The sequence below is a fragment of the Lagenorhynchus albirostris genome, chromosome 2, assembly GCF_949774975.1.
Source record: "Lagenorhynchus albirostris chromosome 2, mLagAlb1.1, whole genome shotgun sequence".
Classification (NCBI taxonomy): domain Eukaryota; kingdom Metazoa; phylum Chordata; class Mammalia; order Artiodactyla; family Delphinidae; genus Lagenorhynchus; species Lagenorhynchus albirostris.
The window spans coordinates 16,008,927-16,036,730 of record NC_083096.1 but is presented as its reverse complement, the minus strand read 5'-3'; the positions used below and the strand labels follow the sequence as shown (position 1 = coordinate 16,036,730).

The 27,804-nt window shown below is 36.7% G+C and overlaps 1 protein-coding gene across 1 annotated transcript in view; it reads right to left on the bottom strand.

Annotated features, from left to right (window-relative positions):
• SPATA17 (spermatogenesis associated 17) overlaps positions 1 to 27,804 on the bottom strand; it is a 193,482-nt gene that overhangs the window by 39,663 nt on the left and 126,015 nt on the right. Inside the window, exon 9 of the mRNA XM_060142040.1 lies at positions 18,713 to 18,848. Coding sequence (XP_059998023.1) covers positions 18,713 to 18,848 — 136 coding nt within the window. The remainder of the gene's footprint in view (positions 1 to 18,712; positions 18,849 to 27,804) is intronic.

Here is a 27,804-nt window from a genome sequence, read left to right as displayed (position 1 = left end):
CTAGTATGTCTCCTCAGTATTTGATATAAGTGAGTGACTGCCTGGATGGAAGGAATTTAAAAGAGACCAGGTGTCAGGGAGGAGATGGAGAGTTCTGCACTGGGCATAATGAGTATGAGCTCTGTTTGGATAAGCAAAGAAAACTGAAAGAGTAATACAGCAATATTATTTTTTCTCTAATGCTGCTTACAGGCAAGTTACATGATTAAATGAAGAAGGGAGGGAAAGCAAGACATTTATAATACAACAGACAAATGACAATGTATTGCTAGTTAGACAGAATAATAAGTACCATCTAATTTTCTCTTTAAAATCCATTTATTCTTCAAAGCCCTAGATCATCATCAAGGGACCACATTTTCCAACTGAGGAATTACAGAGGAGGGAAAATTAGGTTTTTAAAAATATTCCAATTGTTGTGAGCAAACTCTTTGCAAATAGCTCTGGGATCGACTTAGTAAGAAAGTTAAGGTCAACATTTGTATACTTACAACCTCTGTGCGAAATATTTTTACTACTTTTGTACCTTTAGAGTCTTTAATTGATATCCTTAAATTCAGTTGCTGCCCAGATCATCAAGTTATCACTTTTCAGTCAACTGATATTTCACAGTTGTTAAACTTTTAACATGTTAGCAGATTTAAATTTTCCCCTAATAGTTCATAACCTTATAATAGCCACCTAAAAATTAACTTGTAAATTAATCCAGAGTTAATAATGCAATTATTAATCTGACACTTATATATGTAACAGAAATCACAAATCTGTAGCCTTCTCAAAATCAGTCTGGTAGTATGCTTTCAGCATCTTTTTAGAATGAATGTGAATGTTTAAATAACTCCATGAAGAGAGCCTTTAGGAGAAAATATATTGCACTTAGGCATAATTTGGAAAATATGCAGTTAAGTATGTTAAACTAAATTAAATCCACAACAATAATTTTTGCAATGGAACAATTTCTTCAAGTGAACTCTCAAGCAGGAAATCTAGTCTGTGAAACCCATGAGTATAGTTCTGAGCACTCCTTAGAGCACATTACATAAAGTGATATAAAGTGATAAGGAAACACACAATTAAGAGAAGTATTTGACTTGTCCCTTTCTTTTATGGTACATGTTGCTGTAGGTTCCCTTTGCCTTTTTGTAAGACTTTAAAAATATTTTAAGCACCAACTTGGAAGTTTACCAAAAATTTTTTCAAAATACTATTTTTATACTGATATAAAATCAACTGGAAGATACAAAAGGATATAAAATGTGATCTATAAATTAAAATCCAACTTGAGGGCAAGCTTTTTACTTCTTTTGCCTTAGAAGTAACACAAGTTAGATGTTCAATATATTTAAATTTCATTATTCAATTTTTATAATATTAAAACATGAACTATACAGTATGGGACATAAATTTAAATTAATAAAAAGCAAATTAATCTTTTAATCATCTAGGACTCAGTCAATTTATTAATGTGATTTTACTATTACTTTCTAAATACAAGAGTAACTCGGAGCTATCACAGGTTGGGTTCCAGACCACCACAATAAAGTGAATATTGTAATTGAGTCTCACATATTTTTTTGCTCTTCCAGTGCATCTGAAAGCTATGTTTACACTATACTGTAGTCCATTAAGTGTGCAATAGCATTCTGTCTAAAAACAGAATGTAAATAGGAATGATTTCTCTGTAGCATGCAATGCTGCTTGACAGCATTTTACCCACAGTAGCAGAACTTCTTTCAAAATTGGAGTCAATCCCTTCAAACCCTGCCACTGCTTTATCAACTAAGTTTATGTCGTGTTCTACATCCTCTGTCATTTCAACAATCTATATAACATCTTCACCAGGAGTAGTTCCCATCTCAAGAAACCACTTTCTTTGCTCATCTATTAGAAGCAATTCCTTATTCATTCAAGTTTTATCATGATATGGCAGCAATTCAGTTACATCTTCAGGCTCCACTTCTAGTTCTAGTTCTCTTGCTTTCTGAAGTGACTTCCTCCACTGAAGTCTTGAAGCCTTCAAAGGCATCCACGATGGTTGGAATCAATTTCTTCCTGATAATGCTGATATTTTAACCGCTTCCCATGAATTACAAATGTTCCTAATGGCTTCTAGAATGATAAATCCTTTCCAGAAAATTTTCAATTTACCTTGTCTAGATCCATCAGAGGAATCACTATCTCTGGCAAGCAGGGAGAGAGTTCATTTTATTATTATTTTTATAAATAATATTCTGGTGTTCTGTATCATCTTGACACATAATCAAGATAAATTTTTAAAATGTACAAACCATTATGTATAAAGTAAGCTATAAGGTTATATTGTACAACAGAGAGAATATAGCCAATATTCTATAATAACTATAAATGGAATATAACCTTTAAAAATTGTGAATCACTATGTTGTATAACTTTAACTTATATAATACTGTACAGAAATTATACTTCAGTTTTTAAAAAAAGCCTTAAAAGCAAAACAATATATATTTAACAGAAAACATATATATATATATATATATATACACACAATATACAAAAGTTTGGTGCATGAAAGCACAGAGTTAATATAAAACAATAAAGACTATGCAAAAATCCCAAAGCAAATAAAAAGGTAACTAAATGAAGTGAATAATAATAGAACCATTCCCCTTTAAAATAATCCCACAAAATTAACAATTTGTTAACTCGCAAAAATATTTCCAATATTTGAGATAAAGTGTCAGTACTTTAATTTCAGCAAACTAGAGGTTTCAAGAAGCCTATCACCTAAAAATTCTAGACAAAAGATGTTAAGATCTTTTAAATGCATAAATGACCTGGGGAAAGATTAAGAGGATTCTTTGGAAGAAAGAATTGACAAGAAAGTGCAACCCAGCGAGGTCTGTAGTCAGCACATGTCCCATGGTATATACACATCCATAGAGTCCTAACGTTTGGGTGTAACATGGCACATGGTCAAGAAAGAGACATCTGGCCCTGGGGTACACTGGGAGGTTAGACCAGAGAACACGGTATAAAACCAGCACTCCTGAAAAGTAACATTTTCAGTAGGTGAACTAGAAAAAGAAAAAGACCCTATTAGGGAGACTTTGAGCATACATAACCATCTCATCCTTGGATCTGAGTAGAGTGGAGAAAAGGAAAAAATTAAGTTCAGGAATCACGCTGGGACTAAAAACTTTCGGAAAGAAAATTACAGAAGCAAGCTATAAAACGTCTAGCTGTCAAACAAAGATTCTGTCCTACACCACAGCGTACAGCTGCACATCTAGGGCAAACATCTTACCTGGGGTAATGTAAATTTTACAGACCTCAGAAGGAAACAGTTGCCACAGTCTCTCTAGAGCTGTACAGTGATTAATAATATGATGGAGAGATCTCTCAATCTCAGACGTTGTTGCAGTTAGAAAATAAAGGTTTTTTTAAAAATAGGTTACCATGCTTCTTATAAAACTGTGTTCCATTATGTTCGCTCCTCACTCAAATGTAATGCTTTAGACTCAAATGCGAATTGAGCCCTTAGGTTAATAATTATACACTAATATGGTCAGTTCTGATCTATTGAAAATCTTGGATACATCACTGCACATATTATTTTTATTCACAAATTAAAATCCAAATCAGAAACTCTTGTGAACCCGTTTTTAAAACTATAATTGAAAATTACCACACAACGTAACAAACCTATCTGAAACAAAACATTGATTAAAAGCCTAAGGTAATGTAAATTTATACATCTTAACATTACACATCCAAACTATTCTATAGGTTAAACATTATTTTTTAATAAATAGTATAACACAATATTTGGCTCTGTCTTATTTTCTTAAATGTATAATAAACTAGAGTATATGCATAAACGTATACACATACAAATGCAAAATACTTTATAATAAAACATTATATAAACATATACTTTTCCTGAAGGCTACTGACCTCCAGAAGACCGATACAAGGGTAATCAGACGGAAAAACTGAAGAACTTCAGTCCCAGATATATTGTGAGAGAGACAGAAAAAGCACTTAAACTGAATATTTGATTATTGAAGGCCATCCTCATAAGCAAAATATTTTCCCTCAATTACACCTAATTATTTAATTGTTTACATTTACTAATGAAACGAAACAACACAAAACAAACAACTGTTGGGGGCTCTTTTCAGCCGGCACATAATCATCCATCACCATGTACAGAAAGATTCTTAAAATTATATGAAGCTGGTCTGTTTAAAGTGAAAGGCATATTTTATCCCAATCAATGCATAAAAGTAAAATTATCCATAACTGAGGCATGTTTCTCTGCTGTACAGTTCAGCTGTAATGATCCCCACACACTGCTCTTGCACATCAATTATGATAATCATAATCACGGTCATTAAGCTGGATGTTCATTATTATCAGGATGCTGGTGACAGCAGATTCAATCATCGGGTGCCATGGGCAAGCAGTCACAGTCCCACCCAAGTTTCTGCAGACAGCGATGTGCCACATTAAATCTATGATGTGTTCCACATCCCACTCCATTCCAAAAGCCATAGACGGTAAAGGTCAACTTTATGTTCTGTGCAATATGCTTAGGTTTTCTAAATTAATTCTATGGAGTACTAGATATTTTTATGCTTTGTAGCTTATAAAATCCTGTTTAGGACCAAAATGCATGTGAAAATAACAAAGAAGGCCCGCTCTACTGTTGTAATTCACCTATAATAAGGCAGATGAGGAGAGGCTCTGTCAACACGAACCATCTTAAAAGTCTCTGCTTGAATTTTGCAAGTAAGGAAAAACACGAAATGGTTCTATTACAATCAGTTGTCTAAAATGCACATGAAGCTCATTCTAATTCAGATAAAGGCCTCAGACTATTATTTCTGCTTCAGTAAATATGAACATATGTGAATGTTTTGACAATCAAAAGAATGTTTTCCGTATACGGAATTTTTTCTTGTCCAACTTCGACCTAGCCAGATAGATGAAATTAATGGCGACTGATAGAGTCTCCTTATTTAATTTCATTTCTATTTTAAACATTGAGATCAGCACAACAAAGAATTTATAAATCCAAAGTATTTACCTGAACTTAAAGTTTGACCAGACCTACATTCTAACAATTTAACTTGGGGCATTTTACAATTAAATAAAAGAAAAAGGAGGAAGTTATATGATACGGACATTAGTGCATCATTGATTTCCATACTTTCACAAAATGATATATAATTACAAGAGACAAAGAAGGACACTACATAATGATCAAGGGATCAATCCAAGAAGATATAACAAGTGTAAATATTTATGCACCCAACATAGGAGAACCTGAATACATAAGGCAAATGCTAACAGCCATAAAAGGGGAAATCGACAGTAAAACAATCATAGTAGGGGACTTTAACACCTCACTTTCACCAATGGACAGATCATCCAAAATGAAAATAAATAAGGAACACAGCTTTAAATGATACATTAAACAAAATGGACTTAATTGATATTTATAGGATATTCCATCCAAAAACAACAGAATACACTTTCTTCTCAAGTGCTCATGGAACATTCTCCAGGATAGATCATATCTTGGGTCACAAAGCAAGCCTTGGTAAATTTAAGAAAATTGAAATTGTATCAAGTATCTTTTCCAACAACAATGCTATGAGACTAGATATCAATTACAAGAAAAAAATCTGTAAAAAATACAAACACATGGAGGCTAAACAATACACTACTTAATAACCAAGAGATCACTGAAGAAATCAAAGAGGAAATCAAAAAATACCTAGAAATAAATGACAATGAAAGCACAACGACCCAAAACCTCTGGAATGCCGCAAAAGCAGTTCTAAGAGGGAAGTTTATAGCAATAGAATCCTACCACAAGAAACATCTCACATAAACAACCTAACCTTGGAAATTCAAAGTAGCCTCATCTACAGATACACCAGAGGTACATCTACGCGTGGAACAACTCCTACGGAGCACCTACTGAGCGCTGGCAGAAGACCTCAGACCTCCCAAAAGGCAGGGAACCCCCCACGTACCTGGTTAGGGCAAAAGAAAAAACTAAACAGAGACAAAAGGATGGGGACGGGTCCTGCACCAGCGGGAGAGAGCTGTGAAGGAGGAAAAGTGTCCACACACTAGGAAGCCCCTTCGCGGGTGGAGACTTCGGGAGGCGGAGTGGGGGAGCTTGGGAGCTGCGGAGGAGAACGCAGCAACGGGGGTGCGGAGGGCAAAGCGGACAGATTCCAGAGCAGAGGATCGGGCCGACCGGCACTCACCAGCCGAGAGGCTTGTCTGCTCGCCCGCCGGGGCGGGCGGGACTGGGAGCTGAGGCTCCGGCTTTTGTCGGAGCGCCGGGAGAGGACTGAGGTTGGCGGCGTGAACACAGCCTGCAGGGCGTTGGTGCGCCGCGGCTGGCCGGGAGAGAGTCCGGGGAGGGGTCTGGACCTGCCGAAGAGGCAAGAGACTTTTACGTCCCTCTTTGTTTCCTGGTGCACGAGGGGAGTGGATTAAGAGCGCTGCTTGAGAGGGCTCCAGGGACGGGCACGAGCCGCGGCTGAGATTGCGGAGCCCAGAGACGGACATGGGACGCTGAGGCCGCTGCTGCCGCCGCCAGGAGACCTGTGTGCGAGCACAGGTCACTAGCCACACGCCCTTCCGGGGAGCCTGTGCAGCCCGCCACTGCCAGGGTCCCGGGATCCAGGGACGGCTCCCCCGGGAGAGCGCACGGCGCCCTCAGGCTGCAGCGTCACGCCGGCCTCTGCCGCTGCAGGCCCGCCCCGCACTCCGTGACCCTCCCTACCCCCCGGCCTGGGTGAGCCAGAGCCTCCGAATCAGCGGCTCCTTTAACCCCGTCCTGTCTGAGCAAAGAACAGACGCCCTCCGGCGACCTACACGCACAGGCGGGGCCAAATCCAAAGCTGAGCCCCTGGGAACTGTCAGAACAAAGAAGAGAAAGGGAAATCTCTCCCAGCAGCCTCAGAAGCAGCGGATTAAAGCTCCACAATCAACTTGATATACCCTGCATCTGTGGAATACCTGAATAGACAACGAATCATCCCAAATTAAGGAGCCCTGTGGATGAAAGGCTCTTGGTGCTGCAGCCAGGAGTCAGTGCTGTGCCTCTGAGGTGGGAGAGCCAACTTCAGGACACTGGTCCACAAGAGGCCTCCCAGCTGCACATAATATCAAACAGCAAAAATCTCCGAGAGATCTCCATCTCAACGCCAGCACCCAGCTTCACTCAACGACCAGCAAGCTACAGTGCTGGACATCCTATGCCAAACAACTAGCAAGACAGGAACACAACCCCACCCATTAGCAGAGAGGCTGCCCAAAATCATAGTAAGTCTACAGACACCCCAAAACACACCACCAGACGTGGACCTGCCCACCAGAAAGACAAGATCCAGCCTCATACACCAGAACACAGGCACTAGTACCCTCCATCAGGAAGCCTACACAACCCACTGAACCAACCTTAGCCACTGGGGACAGACACAAAAAACAACAGGAACTACGAACCTTCAGCCTGCAAAAAAGGAGACCCCAAACACAGTAAGATAAGCAAAATGAAAAAACAGAAAAACACACAGCAGATGAAGGAGCAAGATAAAAACCCACCAGACCTAACAAATGAAGAGGAAATAGGTAGTCTACCTGAAAAAGAATTCAGAATAATGATAGTAAGGTTGATCCGAAATCTTGGAGATAGAATGGACAATAGAATGGACAAATTGCAAGAATCAGTTAACAAGGACCTAGAAGAACTAAAGATGAAACAAGCAACGATGAACAACACAATAAATGAAATTAAAAGTACTCTAGATGGGATCAATAGCAGAATAACTGAGGCAGAAGAACGGATAAGTGACCTGGAACATAAAATAGTGGAAATAACTACTGCAGAGCAGAAAAAAGAAAAAAGAATGAAAAGAACTGAGGACAGTCTCAGAGACCTCTGGGACAACATTAAACGCACCAACGTTTGAATTATAGGGGTTCCAGAAGAAGAAGAGAAAAAGAAAGGGACTGAGAAAATATTTGAAGAGATTATAGTTGAAAACTTCCCTAATATGGGAAAAGAAATAGTTAATCAAGTCCAGGAAGCACAGAGAGTCCCATACAGGATAAATCCAAGGAGAAATACGCCAAGACACATATTAATCAAACTGTCAAAAATTAAATACAAAGAAAACATATTAAAAGCAGCAAGGGAAAAACAACAAATAACACACAAGGGAATCCCCATAAGGTTAACAGCTGATCTTTCAGCAGAAACTCTGCAAGCCAGAAGAGAGTGGCAGGACATATTGAAAGTGTTGAAGGAGAAAAACCTGCAACCAAGATTACTTTACCCAGCAAGGATCTCATTCAGATTTGATGGAGAAATTAAAACCTTTACAGACAAGCAAAAGCTGAGAGAGTTCAGCACCACCAAACCAGCTCTACAACAACTGCTAAAGGAACTTCTCTAGGCAAGAAACACAAAAGAAGGAAAGGACCTACAATAATGAACCCAAAACAATTAAGAAAATGGGAATAGGAACACACATATCGATAATTACCTTAAATGTAAATGGACTAAATGCTCCCACCAAAAGACACAGATTGGCTGAATGGATACAAAAACAAGACCCATATATTTGCTGTCTACAAGAGACCCACTTCAGACCTAGAGACACATACAGACTGAAAGTAAGGGGATGGAAAAAGGTATTTCATGCAAATGGAAACCAAAAGAAAGCTGGAGTAGCAATTCTCATATCAGACAAAATAGACTTTAAAACAAAGACTATTAGAAGAGACAAGAAGGACACTACATAATGATCAAGGGATCGATCCAAGAGGAAGATATAACAATTGTAAATATTTATGCACCCAACTTAGGTGCACCTCAATACATAAGGCAAATACTGACAACCATAAAAGGGGAAATTGACAGTAACACATTCATAGTAGGGGACTTTAACACCCCACTTTCACCAATGGACAGATCATCCAAAATGAAAATAAATAAGGAAACACAAGCTTTAAATGATACATTAAACGAGATGGAGTTAATTGATATTTATAGGACATTCCATCCAAAAACAACAGAATACACATTTTTCTCAAGTGCTCATGGAACATTCTCCAGGATAGATCATATCTTGGGTCACAAAGCAAGCCTTGGTAAATTTAAGAAAATTGAAATTGTATCAAGTATCTTTTCTGACCACAACGCCATGAGACTAGATATCAATTACAGGAAAAGATCTGTAAAAAATACAAACACATGGAGGCTAAACAATACACTACTTAATAATGAAGTGACCACTGAAGAAATCAAAGAGGAAATCAAAAAATACCTAGAAACAAACGACAATGGAGACACAATGACCCAAAACCTGTGGGATGCAGCAAAAGCAGTTCTAAGGGGGAAGTTTATAGCAATACAAGCCCACCTTAAGAAGCAGGAAACATCTCGAATAAACAACCTAACCTTGCACCTCAAGCAATTAGAGAAAGAAGAACAAAAAAACCCCAAAGCTAGCAGAAGGAAAGAAATCATAAAAATCAGATCAGAAATAAACGAAAAAGAAATGAAGGAAACAATAGCAAAGATCAATAAAACTAAAAGCTGGTTCTTTGAGAAGATAAACAAAATAGATAAACCACTAGCCAGACTCATCAAGAAAAAAAGGGAGAAGACTCAAATCAATAGAATTAGAAATGAAAAAGGAGAGGTAACAACTGACACTGCAGAAATAAAAGAGATCATGAGAGATTACTACAAGCAACTCTATGCCAATAAAATGGACAATCTGGAAGAAATGGGCAAATTCTTGGAAATGCACAACCTGCCAAGACTGAATCAGGAAGAAATAGAAAATATGAACAGACCAATCACAAGCACTGAAATTGAAACTGTGATTAAAAATCTTCCAACAAAGAAAAGCCCAGGACCAGATGGCTTCACAGGCAAATTCTATCAAACATTTAGAGAAGAGCTAACACCTATCCTTCTCAAACTCTTCCAAAATATAGCAGAGGGAGGAACACTCCCAAACTCCTTCTACGAGGCCACCATCACCTTGATACCAAAACCAGACAAGGATGTCACAAAGAAAGAAAACTACAGGCCAATATCACTGATGAACATAGATGCAAAAATCCTCAACAAAATACTAGCAAACAGAATCCAACAGCACATTAAAAGGATCATACACCATGATCAAGTGGGGTTTATTCCAGGAATGCAAGGATTCTTCAATATACGCAAATCTATCAATGTGATAAACCATATTAACAAACTGAAGAAGAAAAACCATATGATCATCTCAATAGATGCAGAGAAAGCTTTTGACAAAATTCAACACCCATTTATGATAAAAACCCTGCAGAAAGTAGGCATAGAGGGAACTTTCCTCAACATAATAAAGGCCATATACGACAAGCCCACAGCAAACATCATCCTCAATGGTGAAAAACTGAAAGCATTTCCACTAAGATCAGGAACAAGACAAGGGTGCCCACTCTCACCACTCTTATTCAACATAGTTTTGGAAGTTTTAGCCACAGCAATCAGAGAAGAAAAGAAAATAAAAGGAATCCAAATCAGAAAAGAAGAAGTAAAGCTGTCACTGTTTGCAGATGACATGATCCTATACATAGAGAACCCTAAAGATGCTACCAGAAAACTACTAGAGCTAATCAATGAATTTGGTAAAGTGGCAGGATACAAAATTAATGCACAGAAATCTCTGGCATTCCTATATACTAATGATGAAAAATCTGAAAGTGAAATCAAGAAAACACTCCCATTTACCATTGCAACGAAAAGAATAAAATATCTAGGAATAAACCTACCTAAGGAGACAAAAGATCTGTATGCAGAAAATTATAAGACACTGATGAAAGAAATTAAAGACGATACAAATAGATGGAGAGATATACCATGTTCTTGGATTGGAAGAATCAACATTGTGAAAATGACTCTACTACCGAAAGCAATCTATAGATTCAATGCAATCCCTATCAAACTACCACTGGCATTTTTCACAGAACTAGAACAAAAAATTTTGCAATTTGTATGGAAACACAAAAGACCCCGAATAGCCAAAGCAATTTTGAGAACGAAAGAAGGAACTGGAGGAATCAGGCTCCCAGACTTCAGACTATACTACAAAGCTACAGTTATCAAGACGGTATGGTACTGGCACAAAAACAGAAAGATAGATCAATGGAACAGGATAGAAAGCCCAGAGATAAACCCACGCACATATGGTCACCTTATCTTTGACAAAGGAGGCAGAAATGTACAGTGGAGAAAGGACAGCCTATTCAATAAGTGGTGCTGGGAAAACTGGACAGCTACATGTAAAGGTATGAAATTAGATCACTCCCTAACACCATACACAAAAATAAGCTCAAAATGGATTAAAGACCTAAATGTAAGGCCAGAAACTATCAAACTCTTAGAGGAAAACATAGGCAGAACACTCTATGACATAAATCACAGCAAGGTCCTTTTTGACCCACCTCCTAGAGAAATGGAAATAAAAACAAGAGTAAACAAATGGGACCTAATGAAACTTAAAAGCTTTTGCGCAGCAAAGGAAACCATAAAGAAGACCAAAAGACAACCCTCAGAATGGGAGAAAATATTTGCAAATGAAGCAACTGACAAAGGATTGATCTCCAAAATTTATAAGCAACTCATGCAGCTTAATAACAAAAAAACAAACAACCCAATCCAAAAATGGGCAGAAGACCTAAATAGACATTTCTCCAAAGAAGATATACAGAGTGCCAACAAACACATGAAAGAATGCTCAACATCACTAATCATGAGAGAAATGCAAATCAAAACTACAATGAGATATCATCTCACACCAGTCAGAATGGCCATCATCAAAAAATCTAGAAACAATAAATGCTGGAGAGGGTGTGGAGAAAAGGGAACCCTCTTACACTGTTGGTGGGAATGTAAATTGATACAGCCACTGTGGAGAACAGTATGGAGGTTCCTTAAAAAGCTACAAATAGAAATACCATATGACCCAGCAATCCCACTACTGGGCATATACCCTGAGAAAACCATAATTGAAAAAGAGTCATGTACCAAAATGTTCATTGCAGCTCTATTTACAATAGCCCGGAGATGGAAACAACCTAAGTGTCCATCATCGGATGAATGGATAAAGAAAATGTGGCACATATATACAATGGAATATTACTCAGCCATAAAAAGAGACGAAATTGAGCTATTTGTAATGAGGTGGATAGACCTAGAGTCTGTCATACAGAGTGAAGTAAGTCAGAAAGAGAGAGACAAATACCGTATGCTAACACATATATATGGAATTTAAAAAAAAAATGTCATGAAAAACCTAGGGGTGAAACAGGAATAAAGACACAGACTTACTAGAGAATGGACTTGAGGCTATGGGGAGGGGGAAGGGTAAACGGTGACAAAGCGATAAAGAGGCATGGACATATATACACTACCAAACGTAAGGTAGATAGCTAGTGGGAAGCAGCCGCATAGCACAGGGAGATCAGCTCGGTGCTTTGTGACCGCCTGGAGGGGTGGGATAGGGAGGGTGGGAGGGAGGGAGACGCAAGCGGGAAGAGATATGGGAATATATGTATGTATATAACTGATTCATTTTGTTGTGAAGCTGAAGCTAACATACCATTGTAAAGCAATTATACTCCAATAAAGATGTTAAAACAAAACAAAACAAAAAAACAACCTAACCTTATACCTAAAGCAATTAGAGAAAGAAGAACAAAAAAAAACCCCAAAGGTAGCTGAAGGAAAGAAATCATAAAGATCAGATATGAAATAGAAATGAAGGAAATGACAGCAAACATCAATAAAACTAAAGGCTGGTTCTTTGAGAAGATACACAAAATTGATAAACCATTAGCCAGACTCAACAAGAAAAAAAGGGAGAAGACTCAAATCAATAGAATTCGAAATGCAAAAGGAGAAGTAACAACTGACACTGCAAAAATTCAAAGGATCATGAGAGATTACTACAAGCAACTATATGCCAATAAAATGGACAACCTGGAAGAAATGGACAAATTCTTAGAAAAGCACAACCCTCCGAGACTGAACCAGGAAGAAATAGAAAATATAAACAGACCAATCACAAGCACTGAAATTGAGACTATGATTCAAAATCTTCTAACAAAAAAAAGCCCAGGAACAGATGGTTTCACAGGCGAATTCTATCAAACATTTAGAGAAGAGCTAACACCTATCCTTCTCAAACCCTTCGAAAATATAGCAGAGGGAGGAACACTCCCAAACTCATTCTACAAGGCCACCATCACCCTGATAGCAAAACCAAAGATGTCACAAATAAATAAAACTACAGACCAATATCACTGATGAACACAGACACAAAAATCCTCACCAAAAGACTAGCAAACAGAATCCAACAGCACATTAAAAGGATCATACACCATGATCAAGTGTGGTTTCTCCCAGGAATGCAAGGATTCTTCAATATATGCATCAGTCAATGTGATAAACCATATTAACAAATTGAAGGAGAAAAACCATATGATCATCTCAATAGATGCAGAGAAAGCTTTTGACAAAATTCAACACCGTTTATGATAAAAACCCTCCAGAAACTAGGCATAGAGGTTACTTAACTCAACATAATAAAGACCACATATGACAAACCGACAGCCAACATCACTCTCAATGGTGAAAAACTGAAACCATTTCCTCTAAGATCATAAACAAGACAAGGCTGTCCACTCTCACCACTCTTATTCAACATAGTTTTGAAAGTTTTAGCCACAGCAATCACAGAAGAAAAAGAAATAAAAAGAATCCAAATTGGAAAAGAAGAAGTAAAGCTGTCACTGCCTGCAGATGACATGATACTATACATAGAGAATCCTAAAGATGCCACCAGAAAACTACTAAAGCTAATCAATGAATTTGGTAAAGTAGTAGGATACAAAATTAATGCACAGAAATCTCTTGTATTTCTATACACTAAGGATGAAAAATCTGAAAGAGAAATAAAGGAAACACTCCCATTTACCATTGCAGCAAAAAGAATAAAATATCTAGGAATAAACCTACCTAAGGAGACAAAAGACCTGTATGCAGAAAACTATAAGACACTGATGAAAGAAATTAAAGATGATACAAAGATGTGCTCTTGGATTGGAAGAATCAACATTGTGAAAATGACTATACTACCCAAAGCAATCCACAGATTCAATGCAATCCCTATCAAACTACCAATGGCATTTTTCACAGAACTAGAACAAAAAATTTCACAATTTGTATGAAAACATAAAAGACCCCGAACAGCCAAAGCAATCTGGAGAAAGAAAAACGGAGCTGGAGAAATCAGGCTCCCGACTTCAGCCTATACTACAAAGCTACAGTAACCAAGATAGTATGGTACTTGCACAAAAACAGAAAGATAGATCAATGGAACAGGATAGAAAGCCCAGAGATAAACCCACGCACCTATGGTCCACTCATGTAAGACAAAGGAGGCAAGGCTATACAATGGAGAAAAGAGAAAAGACAGTCTCTTCAATAAGTGGTGCTGGGAAAACTGGACAGCTACATGTAAAGAAATGAAATTAGAACACTCCCTAACAACATACACAAAAATAAACTCAAAATGGATTAAAGACCTAAATGTAAGGCCAGATACTATAAAACTCTTAGAGGAAAACATAGGCAGAACACTCTATGACATACATCACAGAAAGATCCTTTTTGATCCACCTCCTAGAGAAATGGAAACGAAAAGAGAAAAGAACAAATGGGACCTAATGAAACTTAAAAGCTTTTGCACAGCAAAGGAAACCATAAACAAGACAAAAAGACAACCCGCAGAATGGGAGAAAATATTTGCAAATGAAGCAACTGACAAAGGATTAATCTCCAAAATTTATAAGCAGTTCATGCAGCTCAATATCAAAAAAGCCAACAACCCAATCCAAAAATGGCAGAAGACCTAAATAGACATTTCCCCAAAGACGATATACAGATTGCCAACAAACACTTGAAAGGATGCTCAACATCACTAATCATTAGAGAAATGCAAATCAAAACTACAGTGAGGTATCACCTCACACCAGTCAGTATGGCCATCATCAAAAAATCTACAAACAATAAATGCTGGAGAGGGTGTGGAGAAAAGGGAACCCTATTGCACTGTTTTTGGGAATGTAAATTGATACATCCACTATGGAGAACAGTATGGAAGTTCCTTAAAAAACTAAAAATAGAATTACCATATGACCCAGCAATCCCACTACTAGGCATATACCCTGAGAAAACCATAATTCAAAAAGAGTCATGTACCGCAGTGTTCAGTGCAGCTCTATTTACAACAGCCAGGACATGGAAGCAACCTAAGTGTCCATCGACAGATGAATGGATAAAGAAGATGTGGCACATATATACAATGGAATATTACTCAGCCATAAAAAGAAATGAAATTGAGTTATTTGTAGTGAGGTGGATGGACCTAGAGACTGTCATACAAAGTGAAGTAAGCCAGAAAGAGAAAAATAAATACCATATGCTAACACATACATATGGAATCTAAAAAAAAAAAGGTTCTGAAGAACCTAGGGGCAGGACAGGAATAAAGATGCAGACGTAGAGAATGGACTTGAGGACATGGGGAAGGAGAAGTGTAAGCTGGGACGAAGTGAGAGAGTGGCATGGATATATATACACTACCAAATGTAAAATAGCTAGTGGGAAGCAGCTGCATAGCACAGGGAGATCAGCTCAGTGCTTTGTGACCACCTAGAGGGGTGGGATAGGGAAGGTGGGAGGGAGACGCAAGAGGGAGGAGTTATGGGGATATATGTATACGTATAGCTGATTCACTTTGTTATACAGCAGAAACTAACACACCATTGTAAAGCAATTATACTCCAATAAAGATGTTTAAAAAAGTGATATATATATTATTTTTCATTATTGATTTTCATAATTTTGGGAAAAAGTAATATTATTTGCTTGCAATCTGCTTTGTGACGTCTTTGTATAGTGTTCCTCATATTAATAAAATTAAAAATAATACAAAATATTAAGTACTATTTGATTATTAACTGATGTAATGTAAATGCGGTTAGAGAAAGAAAACATGATTTTTCTCTCAACTGATACCCTTTATCCCAGTTGTGTAGCAAATCATCTGGAAATTATAACCTCCATGCTTAAAGATGACAGAAGAGAAAGAAAATTCTTCAGGCAGACACTCTTAAAACATGATGGAAAGGGTGGAGATCAGGAACCAAATGTATTTAATTGAGCTGTTTCTTGGCTGAAGTGAATCTACTGCATTGAACTAAATCTTATTTGCATTTAAATATTTGTAAATAGTCCATCTTCCAATAGAAGCATAAAACTACACCAGTCTTTTCCTTCTCCAACATTTTGAACTCAACAACTCACTAAAACTATTCTTCATCTACTAATATGAGTAAGTGATGGTATCACAACTCCAAGGTCAAGAAACAAAGTTTTATATAAAATAAAGAAAAATAAGCCTGCTTTTAGTTATTTATTGGGCACAAGTCTCACCCAAATCGCTTTCAGCAAATCAAAACATAAAATATTTTCATGTAAACAATAGAATGACTACCCTTATACTTTGTAGACTCTATTGGCAACACAGGAATAATTTGTTCATTTAATATGGTTATTTTAAGAGATCAGAAGAAGGGGGAAGAAGGATATGAGGAGAGGAGGGGAGGGAGAAATTTAAATTTGTATTTAATATTTTTCTGCGTGGTTTTCTGCAAGTGGATTAATGATTTATTAAGACATAAAGAATCCCTACACTTTTTCTCTTAGTTTTCAGGGTCTGCAAGAACAATTATTTGTCATTAACTTTTCAAGTATGTGTACCTTCTAAACGTATACAGAGGCAGACCATGATTCCTCCAAAAGAACAAAATAAACATTTTTTTTTTAGTGAGTATCTGAGAATTTCTGCAAGTTGCTTACTTCAGTTAGATAAATGCATAGTCTTGGAATATGTCAAAATATATGAATGAACCTGTTGCATAAAACCAAAAAGTACCGTATTATTTTAGGAAAGAAACATTGGCACAAGGATTTTTCTCACTCTGAAGTAGCTTGATGTCCTAAGGTAGGTAAGTCATTTAAATTTTAAAGAAATGAGAATTTCCTTGAATTAAATAGGATGGTGAGGGCATAACAGCAAAAAAAAACCCCACAAAACTTTACATCAAATAGAAAAATGAGAGGTAGATCACATTATGTACATTCAAAATACAAAATTAAATAGTTTAAAAATCATATTAAACCTATATTCTGAATGGTTGCATGTTAGGTAAAAACAAATGCCTAGAATAGTCTTACCATGGATATTTATGAAATAATATTGTTATCAACTTTTAGGTTTTTCAATCAGTGGACCAGATTGAACTACTCCTTGTATTTCTTATGCCATGGAATTACTATTTAGTGTTTTAGAAGACCATTTAAAAAAAATAATAAAAGACTTAGTAGCTGTAAAAGAAAAAGGCACTTTCCAAAGAATCCAAGTTACTCCCCAGCACGAGTTCCCTTTGACATTCCTATATTTAAAATGTCCTTAAAAAAAGAAATTTTCTTAGAATTTGGTAGAGAAAGATCTTGTTTCCCTTAAGGGTCTAATGTATCTTTTCCTCTTGAATAGTGAGGATGCCTCTGCAACTTGTGTTCTCTCTGTCTTTGCCACCCACAGGCTGCAATTCCTAAGTCACTTCCCACCATACTCATAGTCCCCCTTTATTTTGTGTGCACAGCCACTCTTCTCATCTAAGGTCATTTCCCCTTATTTAAATTTCTAGAATATGACCTGTGCTGTATTTGCCATTTGATAAGGTGCCTTAAATCCTTTTGGTAGGAGACTGTGTGTAAATGAATAAATCCTCATTGACAGATGATTAATAGGAATAGGCTGGTAGTATATGGAACTCAAGAGCCCTAACCCCCTTCCAGAAAATCACTGCCTACTTCATTTTATCTGTATAATTTTAGCATGAATAAGTTTGAGTTTCTAACTGCTAGACAATAGGTTAAACACATAGTAAGAACTTTCCTCTTTACCTCCTATAGTGTAAGACATGTGAGTGTTTATGCAATCTAGAAATTTTTATTTAAGTGCTAGCAACTATAATTCTGGAATCAGAAAATAAATATTTGCTTTTTTCTTTTCTATACCATATATATATATAGATAGGATATCACATATATCTCCCTCCCTTCCTTCCTCCTTTCTTTCCTCCCTCCCTCCCTCTCTTCCTTCCTTCCTTCCTTCCTTCCTACCTACCTACCTATCTACATACACACAGAGATTGAGAGAAAGCAGGAAAGCACTGATCTCCATGCCTGAGAGTTAGCTTAACTCTATTCCACAGATTCAGACTCTGACCCTAATTGGCTTTGCCAAAGCTAATGATCCATGCCATTTGATCACAGGGTAGCTGAACCATAAAACACAAGAACACAACATCAAAAAAAACCACCAAAACCCACGAAAAACTTAAATCTTTTACTGACATAGTAAGCAGCACTATCTTCACATAAAATAGCTATAAATAATTTTGTAACCATGAAAGTGTTAGTTGTAATGAGAATATTTATATTTGCTATAATCAGTGTATATTTTTAGCCTTTTAAAAGAAACAATACTTTCTTTTTAATGTTGCATCAACTCACCTTGTCACAGATCCATTTCTTAGGATTTTCATCTCGGAAATGTTGACTTCCATAAGCATCAGGACCATACTTGCTTGATAAATGCATTGTCGGGATGTACTTTTTATTTTTATGGTAGGAAGAAAATGGCAAAAACCTGAAAGAACATTTAGGTAATAGTCTTAATTTTATTTCTAGAGACATTTGATTAAAAAAAATAAGAAGTAGTAAATTACAGTGAAAATAATACATGGCTTGGAATCAGAATACCAGGTTTTCGCTTCAGTCTCTGCCACTGACTATCTCTGTGACTAACTTCTATGAATCTTCATTTCTTATTCTGCAAGTGGAGGTACTAAAACTTCACAGAATTTTTGTGAGCCTCAAATATTTTCTAAATATAGAAAATGTTAAATAATAAATTTATTAATTAATTATGCCAAATAATTCAAAACATCATGTAAGTAAAAATGCCCTTAACTTTAAGATGGTAGTCCCCAGATGAAAAGGATGGCCAGCACTGGTAACTCTTATTGAAATGGGCTTCTTCAAATCTTAATTTACCCAAAAAATAAAGACAGTTTGGTACAGGTTATAGATAATGACCCTTTTGAGTTAGTCAGACCTGTATTCACATCTTAGCTTTGCCTTGCTACCTGTGTTCCCTCATGCAAGTTGCCTGACCTGTAAAAGATTTTAATTATAGGGAAATTGGAAAGAATGAACAGCTTAATATATACAAAACTTTACATGGAGGCTGAAAACAGTAAGTGTTCAATAAATAATGGGGGTGCTAAAGTAGAAGGAGCTTATTGTTGTAGCTCTCATTATCATCATCATCATCACCACCATCATCATCACCATCATCATCATCATCACTACCACCACCACCACCATTACCATCACCATCATCATCATCACCACCACCATTACCATTATCATCATCATCACCACCATCACCATCATCATTACCACCACCACCACCACGATTACCATCACCACCATCATTGTCATCATCACCACCATCATCACCACCACCACCACCACGATTACCATTATCATCACCACCACCATCACCATCATCATCATCACCACCACCACCACCATTACCATCATCACCATCATCATCATCACCATCACCACCATTACCATCATCATCATCATCATCATCATCACCATCATCACCATCATAATCATCATCATCATCATCATCATCACCATCACCATCATCATCACCACCATCATCATCATCACCACCACCATCATCATCACCATCATCATTACTTTTAATGTTATTTTGATCAACATAAAAAATGAAAATTTTAAACTCTCACAGGACAACTAAGATTGTGATGTATCTTTAGTGTAACCTGATGAATTGTTTAATCCCTCATCAAAACTTTCTGAAATAAAAGTAAAGGAATAAAAAACTTTGTAAACTCACAAGAAAGAGGACAAAAGAGAAGAAATAGAAGATGAAAATGCTAACATTTTGGCAGGTGGAAAGCAGAGAGAAAATTTAAAAACTGAAATCTAAGTTCCAGAAGAGGGAGAGGCCAAAGAGAAATGAAGCCATTAGTCCTGCAGAATCCTGGAAGAGTCTAGAAGTTACTGCAGTGGGTGAGAGTGAAGAATAAGGCTGAAGACAGGTGAAAAACCTATGCCATGAATAATTAAATACCCAAGTTCCTCTCTCAGTCCATGTATCCAAAAAAAATAGTGTATTCTCAGAAAACTTTATACCGGAGAGCTCTGGTCTCAGGGAAAGCAGGAACCATGGAAGGCCAGAGTGAGGCACCAAATGGAATATATGAATTTCAATTCAAAGACTACTCATTGAAATCTTCCCTTGCTCATCTCGAAGTAACCTGGGAGCTGGACTAACAGATTTCAGAAGAGTAATTGTATCATCTCAAAAGATACTGAGAGCGCCCAGAGAAACAACTTCAAATATCAATATTTGGAGATCTCTTAACTAAAAGGTCGTATCACAGTGCAACAAAGTCTATCAGTCAAAAAGCCACTCGCACACACAAATAAACTTTTTAAACCGATTTTTAGAGTCTCCTTTTTAATATGAATTTAAGAAGAGATTACCAACTGGGGAAACTACCAACATGAAAGAAAGACATATATCTAAACATAAAAGATAACCTAGAGGAAACATATAGGAAACAGGAGCAAACGTCAGAAAATTCTAATTAATATAATCAATGGAGACATGGTGTCAAAGAAATTAGAGCTAGATCCTTATTTAAATACAAGAAACATTTAGAGGGAAACAGCAAGCTCTGGGAAATAAATATATACAGCTAAATTAAATATTCTGCCAAGAAAAATATTTTGAAATTCAGACTTTGAAACAATAAAGTTGAGATTCAACAAATTTATTGAGCATATACCGATATTTTCACATATATTATCTCATTTAATTAAGACAAAGAAGGGGCCTTTTCAAAAATCTCGGTTAAATTGAAAAAAAATTGCCATTATATTCATAAATTTGTTTAAAAAATAATAATCTTAGGAAATGTGGTGTTATTTCATCAATTTTCACACCTCTCTACAATTTCTTTTAATGTTTATTAAGGAACTCCTTTTAACTATTTTTCCTAAGAAAATATTCTCTAAGCCTATTTAAGATAAAAAATAAACAGAACACAGAGCTTTGAATTATACAAAATTACACAGGCATGTATTATATATGCTCTTGAGAAAAGAGCTCTCATTTAAGACAGATTATGGTCCTTCCAGTGCTAATTTGCACATGGGATGGACATCACACATACAAAAAATTAATGTGGCCCCAATGTCCCTGAGTATACAGAGGAGGTGCTGTAAGCTGGCTGCTGTACTTAAACTTTTTATCACTTCTGAATTGTATTTTAATAGTACATTTTTCTTTTGTGTCTGAACAAAATTTGCTTTCTCAAGGGACTGGATGGCTGAGAAGACAAGGCCGCAAGACTAGGTATTTCCCTGCACATAAATTAATATTAATTTCATTGAGCCATAATGTTTCATTAAGGTAACATGTAATGCATATTCTTAAGTGCACACATGTATGTGTATATATGTATATACATTGAAAAATATTTAGATGTTTTATAAATAATATTTTAAAATTTGTCTTCAAATTCAGAAGAAATTATTTAATTCTCAAATAGAATTTGCTCTATAAAAGTATAAACAGCTATGAAAACCCTAGAAATCAATTGAGTTTACAATCAAAAGTTTATATAATGGTCAATTTTACTTTTAAAATGATATCTTTACCAGTTTTAAATATATATTCAGATATGCTTTATGCTTGCAGTGCATACTTTTCAATTAACTGAACATCACATTAAAGAAGAAGATGATATGGGTTTGCCTGTTAATTTTTAAAATCTCATCAGAGATACAGGTCTGGCAGAAATTCTTAAATTCAATGTGGAGATACAGTGATATATACAAACAAGTCAGTACTTGAATGTCTGCAGAGTTAGAGAAGAATTGGTAGGGGTCTCAGGAAGCAAAAATTAAAATTAACCAATTAGCTTCAGGGAAAATAAGTCCACTGCAAATATAAAGTCTTTATTCTTTGAGTATTAATATACTTAATATTATTTTCCAAATAAGAAGACTAACAAATTACACTTATCCTTGTTTTCTTTATTAACTTTCATCCCCCCCCTCCTTTTTGTTTATAGTCCTACTACTATCACTCATAATTCTAGGTTTTCCTCCAACCTATTTATTTCACTGCCAGATACTTCAAATCTCCAATTACGGAACCCTATTACCTATTGATTCAGACCTATATTCTTCAGCCCAGCAGTCAGGCTTCTTAGAATACACTGGGTCTCTTCAATCTCCTACCACTCCTTACCTGACGTATTTTGATGTCATTCTCCTTCCTCCCTCCCTCCCTCCTTCCCTTCCTTCATTCTTTCTCTGTTTCCTTCATTCCTGTCTTTCTATCCCAGCTCTGCCTTTGTCAATCTTCCTCTTCCTGAAATACTGATCCAAGTACTACTTATCTTTCAAAATCTGGCTTAACACCCAGCTTCCTAATCGTCCTACTCCAACCCACACTAATTTCTCTACTCTCTTAATATTTATTCATTAAACAAACATTAAATGAAATGCTTTTATATACTAAACACTTTGAAAAACACTGGGATTTAATGCTGGAAGATGCAGTATACCTAAAAGGAATTCACCTTATAACAGGGAGTGGAGAATGAGACAACACAGTAGAATGTGTTGGTTTTGTGATAAATACATGCACAAGAGGCAATTAGGACACAGAGGAAGGTTTATTTATATACGCATATAAGCTTGTAACATGCACATGTATATGCATGTGAGGCTGGTTAGTGGCAGGGAGTTGGGGGGCGGGGCATGGAAAAGCTGTCTTCCCAGACCATGTATGTCAGAGCTGTGTACTAGACATGTAGAGTTAGTCAAGTTAAGAAGCTGTTGAAGACTATTTTAGACAGAAGAAACAACATACACAAAGATATGGAGGTGAGTTAGAGCATAAAAAGGGATGCTGAAGAAACGGAAAGGGGTTCAACATAACTAGAAAATTGAGTTCTTTATGAAGGAAGCAAAGGAGATCGTGAACAGCTTTATAGTGAAGATGAGATTGCGCATGGAAACATAGAAATATATTACCGATCTTCATAAATTGCTAAATATTTTTCTCCATATATATTATATATTGATTGCCCAATAGGGTAGTTATCTAAGCCACAACAAATTCTGACTTAGGTAAATCATTTCAAACTGGACATGGAGATAACGATTCACAGATATCGAGATACATAGCTATGGAACAAGTCTCAAATACCTGTTCAGGTTTCAAACATGTCCTAGAACAGCCCTCTCTCTGTTAAAGGGCTTCTAGTGAAATATATGTATTAAGCACAAAGCAGGATAAAGGGTACCTTATTACAAGTTAGGAATTTTACTCCAGATCACAATAAATTCTCCAATGAGTTATGCAAAGCATGCAAATAAGTCTTTTTGCCTAGGCTAGAGGCAGGAAAAAGAGCAAACTGGAGTGAGTTTGTCCCCAAATTTAAAACAGAGTGTGTAATCCACCCCTTTCAAATGTGGGGACTGCTCTCCATTTTGCCCTGAGTCTTAACAGCCAGCAAAAATCAAAGGTGTGATAAGAGATGAGACAGATGTTCCTCCGGGGAGAAGAGCCTTCCTCTTTAACCACTGGCCAAAAAAGGAAAAGGTGGGACGGCTAAGGATTCTCCCCACTGAGAGCAACTCCAGGCCAGCACCTGACTACTAGTCTGAGGAGAGGTCAAGAGAAACTCTGGAGCGAGGTAGACCATGGAATGTGGCCCTGCATAGGATGGGTCCCCCCCAAGGAGTAGCATGCTCCCTCCTTGAGCTGAAGAGGGAGTGGATGGGGGAGAAGAAGAGAGCAGGGGCACCCAAGGGAGATGTCAGCTTCCCCTAGAGGCAGCTCCCTATGATAAGGAAATGGATACTCAGCTCTGGGCCTGTATCAGATAAGCAAATAGTAGGTATATAATAATCACTAGGGGACTTAATTCATAGTTAATTCAATCCACCACATATGTCTTAAATAACTATGCTCAGTAACATTGTGTTTAGACACTGCAGGTATAAAAAAGATGAATAAGCAGAAGCCTCACCCTAGGACCCTTAAAATCTAATGAGGGAAAAAGACAAATAACTACGCCAATATAAAGCAGGGAGTGTAGCAGGGTGGGGAAGCAAAGCTTTCTGATAAAGAAAAAACAAAAGAGTATGGGAACAGAAAGCACTGGGGACAATATCTAACCTGAGTTTTAACAAATGGGTCAGACTTCATTAGGCCGAAATGAAAATTGAGAAGGAAGATGTAAAAGTAGGGGACCGGTATGAGTACAGGCTGAGAGGTAAAAGCTTGGAACCCACATGTGGGGTGTTAGAAGTATGGAGCTCATTGGCCTTGAAAATGGGAAGAATGCTCTTCATAGGGTGCTTATACTGACTCCTATCAGAACAGGTAAAGAAGCTTCAGCAGTCTTAGCTTTCTTAACATCTCTGTGGAATATTATCCTCAGTTACTTTATCCTTTCCTCACAGATACTATTGCCAAACTGTAACATCACTGGGGCTCTGTGTGGCCCCCTCCCTGAGGGTGGACTTGATCATAGCATGACGAAGGCTAATAAACACTGGGGATGGAGGAAGGAGAGCCCATTACCACATTCCTCTCTCTAAAACTCTGTTGCTAAATTGGATGCCTTGTGATCCTTTGATACCAAACATGTCTGACATTTTCCATCTTTTTACTGGAAGAGGTTTCTTTTCTTACTTATGAACTCGAAAATAAATACAGGATTCTTCAACACATTCACTCTTTCCGTTTGGGGAAAAAAGAAACAAAAATAAATACTTGTCCATCATCTCAGACTGCGTATAAAATGATTTCGTCTTCGAGTTTGGAAACCTCCTACACTTCATGGACAATAAAATGTAATGAGATGATAGCAGAACAAATAAAGTCATATGAATTTTACCGTCTTCATATTTGAATAATTGAATTTCATATGTTCAAATTGTAGTTTACTTCTACCTTAAGAGTGACTCGAAGATGCTCTTGTTTCTTTCTTTCTTTTTTTATTATTTATTTATTTATTTTTGGCTGCGTTGGGTCTTCATTGCTGCGCGTGGGCTTTCTCTTGTTGCGGAGCACGGGCTCAGTAGTTGTGGCGCACGGGCTTAGTTGCTCCGCAGCATGTGGGATCTTCCCAGACCAGAGCTCGAACCTGTGTCCCCTGCATTGGCAGGCGGACTCCCAACCACTGCGCCACCAGGGAAGTCCCAGAAGATGCTATTGTTTCTTAACTACTGAGGTAATAAATGACCAAAGAATCTCTCCGAAAAATCAATTATGTTTTATTGTATATGCTACACAGAATGCAAAACATGCCAATTATCTTTTGTTGTTCTTACAGCAGAACTATAGAACATGCTGAAGAAATCACAAGCTGCGTTAATAGAGATCTTGGGCTATGAGCAACCTGTCTCGTTCCAATCATTAACAACACTGGGAGGGCAGACACGCCTAAACGGGATACAGGAGTCGGTACTGGGATTCACTCCAGGATCTCTGCTGAAAAGCTCTACCTAAAATACTTGCGGGCTTCGCTGGTGGCACAGTGGTTAAGAATCCGCCCGCCAATGCGGGGGACACGGATTCGAGCCCTGGTCCGGGAAGATCCCACATGCCGTGGAGCAACTAAGTCCGCGAGCCACAACTACTGAAGCCCATGTGCCTAGAGCCCGTGCTCCGCAACAAAAGAAGCCACCACAATGAGAAGCCCGCGCACCTCAACAGAGTAGCCCCTGCTCGCCTCAACTAGAGAAAGCCCCACAGCAACGAACACCCAATGCAGCCAAAAATAAAAATAAATAAATTTATTAAAAATAAAATAAAATAAAATACTTGCAAAAGGAGCAGCAAGGATTAAGAGTTTTGTAATGCTCAAAATAGAGCAGTTATTTAAATGGGGTATAAAAAAGGAGAACAGGAGGGGAAAAAAATCCACTATGGGCTAATTAAGGGAAAGCAATTCTCTTAATTCCAGAGGCAATTCCCTCTGCTCTACAAAACTTAATTCGACAAGCAAGGACACCTAGGTATAGAAGTTTGAAAAGAGTTGATGAAAGAATCAGAAGAGAAAATATGAACAAAGGAAGTTGATTTAATCTACTAATCAACAAACAAAAAACTTTCATGTTATCATAAAAGTACACCTGCTCAAAAATTACATATTTTATTAGATTCTAATATTTTAATCATTATTATAATACAGAAAATAGTAAATTTAATGTTTTGAGGGCTGAATTAAAACCAGTTCATTTCTAGTCTCATTGTCAGATGACTTAGTTCTCATTAACCAGTTGTAGCATTTCTTTTAAGACAAAACATTTTGAAAAACCACACAACTGGAAATATACAAATTATTTGTGTTAATTATATTTGAAATAGGATGAGATATATTTTAAACTTGTAGTATAATTCATAATGAATACTGACTTAATATAATGAATTAATAATAAATATATACACAGTTCATGATATATATAAGTGAAACCATTGTGCTGGACAGTGCAATATGTCAATTATATCTCAATAAAACTGGAAAATATAAATATTAAATAATTTTAGCCCTTCTGAAAAAAATCAGGTCAACTGTCCAATTCATTAAAACGGGCCATAAAATGTTGAATTTTTTTTTCCTTTTTAATACAGAATAATATGTTTTAGAATAAACTTAGCAAATAAAAAGTCTCTTTTTATTACCTTCAATATGAGAAATAAAAGATGTTTTTGCTATATGTATTAACAATCCAAATTTCCAGATAAATCTAATATACAGCTCATTAATACCAATAGGGGGATTTCAAAACATAGTCTACTCATCTATCAAGATGTTTTATTTGAGTAGAATTTTGGTTAAGAGATGTTCATAAAATGACAACAAGTTGAAATAGGAATTAGACTTCATTTATGGATGAAAACAGGTTTCATTGAGATTTTCATATAAACATTGCTATAACTATTCAATACATAAAGTATTTCATATTTAGAGTAGAATTCACAGCAGAAGTTTAAAACTCAAACTTTTTAAGCAGCAGTATCAATAACACAAACCTCTCCCCTAGGGTGGTGATATAAATATAGTATTTAAATATAAAGAATACCTATGGCAACATAATATTTAAATATTAAGAATGCAAATGACAAGACTATCTGTTCAGCTAGACAGTGAGCTTATATTACAAGCTCCTAAATTTAAATGGAAAGACATATTTTGCCCTCCTTACATTTTTTTTAGCTTAAGAGGACTGGTATTCCCTGGATATGTTATTATTATTATTATTAACAATCTCCAGGCACGCTGATTCAGTAATTTCATTACAGCTGTGCAACAACTTTCCGATACATATCAGAGTTGACCTTACTTTCCTCTAGTTGATTGTGGAAAACTCACCAAAAAAAAAATTTCTGCTGAAAGATACTGAATTTGAATGCCCCAGCTAAGTAGCATTCATTCAGGTTCTTCTTTTAGCAGTCCATTTACAACTTT